Source organism: Triticum aestivum, chromosome 7D (assembly GCF_018294505.1).
Source record: "Triticum aestivum cultivar Chinese Spring chromosome 7D, IWGSC CS RefSeq v2.1, whole genome shotgun sequence".
Lineage (NCBI taxonomy): Eukaryota > Viridiplantae > Streptophyta > Magnoliopsida > Poales > Poaceae > Triticum > Triticum aestivum.
Genome location: NC_057814.1, coordinates 155,962,729 through 155,966,965, shown reverse-complemented (window position 1 = coordinate 155,966,965; position 4,237 = coordinate 155,962,729). Strand labels below are relative to the sequence as shown.

Genomic DNA, 4,237 nt, shown 5'->3' with positions numbered 1-4,237 from the left:
TGGATGCGGGTGGAAGCTTGGAGTAACATGCACTAATTAATTTTATCTTTTTTCGGTAATGAAGATTTCAAGATTCAAATCTTAAAGGCATATGAAATAAGATTGCATGCTATATCAAAAGGTTTTATCACCGTGTTTTCTTGAGTTAGCCATTGTGAACCCCCACAAAGGAACCTGTTGAGAAATAGTCAAATTTAAATGGTAGACACATTGCACGCAAAAGCACATTGCTGGTGATTATTAGCAGTGAAAAACGGATATCTGTCGTCAGGGCTGAGGGACAGAGATAACTAATCCGGGCCCTACAAAACCTGAACTGAATTTTGCCATGCTTGTTTTACCAGTGCCATGAAATAAAACAAATTAGAGGCCAAGGCTTGCCACCTCGAATGGCAAGAGTTGCGTACACGGTGCAACACCGCAGGCCCTTCGCCGTCAACCACGGGGGTCATTCCTAAAGCGGCGATGAGTCTGCCGCCCTGCGGCACTAGCTCGCTCTCGTGGAGAGGCCACGATGCATCCGAAAAGGGAAAATACATTGCCATCCGAACCTTGGGGAAGAAAGCGCTTTAAATCTTCCTTTAAAAGGCTAGCCAGAGGGCTTGTCTCTTGTGCCATTGGTGGTGGATTCCACTTACTGCCTCCCCCGCTCGTGCAAGCTCCAGAGCCTTGCTTGCATGCACACATTGGTGCGCAGTGTGCAAGCGTGTCTAGGGCACAAATCATATCGACGGATTCCTGCTGTCTCCTCATTCCTGTAAGTAGGTGAGTCGTCGGCGGAAGAAGCCAGCTCAGGTGCCGCTCTGTTGCCTGTTGATCGTCGCCGGAGCTCATGACGACGGAGAAGGGATCGTCGGCGTCGCTGGGCCGGCCGTGTATCCTGATCATAGGTACTGTAGAAGTGACACGGATGCGTTGTCCTGAGTTGTTCGTGGTTGTCTGATGATCTGCTTAATTTGCAGTGGTGGCCGGCGTGGAGAGGTTCGCGTTCAAGGGGGTGGCGTCCAACATGGTGAATTACCTCACCGGCGTGGTCGGGATGAGCACGGCGGCGGCGGCCCAGAGCGTCAGCGCGTGGGTGGGGATCACCTCCATGCTGCCGCTCGTCAGCGCCATCCTCGCCGACTCCTACTGGGACCGGTACTCCACCGTCACCGCATCCTCCTTGCTCTACGTCGCCGTAAGTTAATTGTTGCTCCTTAGTTATTTCCACCATATTGGTCATGTTCTTGTGTGTGTTTGTTTACAGATTGTTTTTTAGGTACTGTTTTCTGTTTCCCGGAGTCTGGGGTCTGAATTTTTAATGCACTTTGTAGTTATAGTCAGGAAGCATAGTTGCTCTAGGACAACTGTAATATTTATATTGCAGATAGATACTCTGTTATAGGAGTACAATCTTAGGACAAGATGGAGGAGGTGGCACCAATGTGGTCAACATTGGTTTACACACTCTGTTACTGGCATGAAACCAAAATTGCAACATGGCAAGAGCTGTTGCAATGCAGACATTTGATGTAGTTCATGAATGTACTGTGATTGGAAATGCAGGCACTATATTTCAAGTTTTCAACACACCCTCACGTCTAGAGTTCACTGGACTTCAAACATGGGACTAATACATGACGTAACAAATTTGTTTTTTACAGTTCGCAATTATTTTATTAACAGTAACTTTTGCCTTTGGTACCGTATCAAATTGCATAAATCGAACATTCATCCCAATGCTTAAAACGTCAGGAAATGTGTGTGATATACTTTATTTGAACATACCCAATACAAAGCTCCCTGGTATTTTCTTCTTTCAAAAGTGACTTGCTAGTACTACTGCATCATAGCAGTAATTGAGATTCTTTGCCATCTGGGTTAATATTTCCCACTAACACTGCATCATCAGGGGCTGGCAGGACTAGCCTCATGGGCAATGCTTCACAAATGGCTGCCATGGGCGACGCTCTTCCTGCCACTCTACCTGATCTCCATCGGGCAAGGCGCGTACAACCCTTCGCTGCAAGCCTTCGGCGCCGACCAGCTCGACATCGGAGACGAGGACGAGGACGGCGGCGGCGGCGGCACGGCGGAGGAGAAGGGCAAGGTGAAGAGCGCCTTCTTCCAGTGGTGGTACTTCGGCATATGCTGCGGCAGCCTCCTGGGGAACACCACCATGTCCTACGTCCAGGACACCGTCGGCTGGGGCATCGGCTTCGCCGTCCCCTGCGCCGCCATGGCCCTGTCCGTCGCGGCGTTCCTCTGCTGCACCCCTCTCTACAAGAAGATCAGCCAGCCAAGAAGCGCCGACAGGCCTTGCTCTGAGAGCATCCTCAGAGCTCTCAAGTCACTTCTTGCGAGCGTTTCGGCCGGAAAGATCCGTTTGTCGTCGAGACATGATGGTCAAGACGACGGCGACGGCAAGAACAATGCTTCCGAGCTAGAGTAAGATTTGTGCACTGCCAGCTAGTATATTCTAGGGAAGTTTATAGTTGCATTTAGTGACCAATGCAAAAATTCTGAACTCTGTCGTGCAGGTTGCAGGAGAAGCCCCTGAAACTAGCCAAGCTAACTGACCCGAAAGAGGCCAACAGGCCCGGCGTGGCCAAGATCATCCTCAGGCTGCTGCCGATCTGGACGGTGCTGCTCATGTTCGCGGTGATCTTCCAGCAGCCGATGACCTTCTTCACGAAGCAGGGCACGCTGATGGACCACAGGGTCGCCGGCGGCGCCTTCGTGATCCCGCCGGCGACGCTCCAGAGCACGATCACCGTGTCCATCATCATCCTCATGCCGCTCTACGACAGGGTGATCATGCCCCTGATCGGCGCCGTCACCCGGAACAGCAAGGGGATCACGGTGCTCCAGCGGATCGGCGTGGGCATGGTGTTCTCCGTCGTGGCCATGGTCGTCGCGGCGGTCGTCGAGTCACGGCGCCGCCACGAGGCGGCCGGTCAGATGAGCATAGCCTGGCTGCTCCCGCAGTACGTGCTGCTGGGCGTCTCGGACGTGTTCGCCGTCGTGGGGATGCAGGAGTTCTTCTACTCGCAGGTCCCCGACGCGATGAGGACCATCGGCATCGGGCTCTACCTCAGCGTCTTCGGCGTCGGGAGCCTCGTCGGCACGCTGCTGATCGCGGCGATCGAGGTGGCCACGGCGGGGGGCGCCGGAAAGGGCCACGGCTGGTTCTCCGACGATCCCCGGGAGGAGCGCCTGGATAACTACTACTGGTTCTTGGTGCTCCTGAGCTCCGTTAGCTTCGTGATTTTCACACAGCTTTGCAGGTGCTACAATTAGCCGATGCCAGATATTAGCCACTAATTGGTTGGCTACTAATTAAATGATCTAGCCAACCTCACATAAGTCTTGGATTTACCAATTTTTGGACTGCCGACACTTTTTGGCAATCTAAAATATATTTGGTAGCAAACCAAGCGTATGCTCAGAATTATGTGGCATTCTTACTGTTGCCTGGGTGCAACTTACACACTAATAGGTGGCAGGGTGAGCTGTGTGTGTTCTGCTTTTGTAAAACTCCTGTGCATTATTAGGCAGTGTAAAGAGAGCTTACCAAAGAATGAAAGAAACTAAAGTTGCATATGGATAACGGTCTCATTCAGTGAAACTCTTGTGGAAGAGTTGTTTTTGGGTTCTTTTCTGCTTTGTTAATTGATGTCCAGTAAGAATGATTAAGATAGGATAAAGGGTACACATGTTGCATGTGAATCATTGGTTCTAAGAATTGAAGAGGCATAAGATCTGCTAAAGTGAAGCCACCGCTTTTTAACATGGAAAAGCCCGAAGGCCAAATAAAAATTCTACTCTCTTAAAATAGTATTACCTCCTTTTCGAAGAAAAAAATGAGTAAAATACGCCGGAGGTCCTAAAAGTATTTTAATGTGTCAAGTAGGTCCTAAAAGTTTGAATCGTTCATCGTAGGTCCTATATGTGTATTTTACTCGTGACTGTTATGACCTACTTGACACAATTGAAATACTTTTAGGACCCGCACTGAACGACTTACACACATTTAGGACCCGCGGTGAACGATTTCAAAATTTTAGGACCTACGTGACACACTTGACATACTTTTAGGTCCTTCGTTGTATTTTACTAAAAAAAATAGTACTCCCTTCGTTCCTAAATATTTGTCTTTTCAGAGATTTCAAATGGATTACCACATACGGATGTATATAGACATAGTTTAGAGTGTAGATTCACTCATTTTGCTTCGTATGTAGTTACTTGTTGA

At 49.4% G+C, this 4,237-nt stretch overlaps 1 protein-coding gene across 1 annotated transcript; it reads left to right on the top strand.

The window, feature by feature from the left end:
• The first annotated feature begins 622 nt into the window (after positions 1-622).
• Positions 623-3,585, top strand: LOC123170327 (protein NRT1/ PTR FAMILY 5.8). The gene is made up of 4 exons (XM_044588177.1): positions 623-890; positions 963-1,180; positions 1,895-2,430; positions 2,523-3,585. The coding sequence occupies exons 1-4, from the start codon at positions 833-835 to the stop codon at positions 3,280-3,282; spliced, it is 1,572 nt and encodes a 523-aa protein (XP_044444112.1). The 5' UTR covers positions 623-832; the 3' UTR covers positions 3,283-3,585.
• Positions 3,586-4,237: the final 652 nt, after the last annotated feature.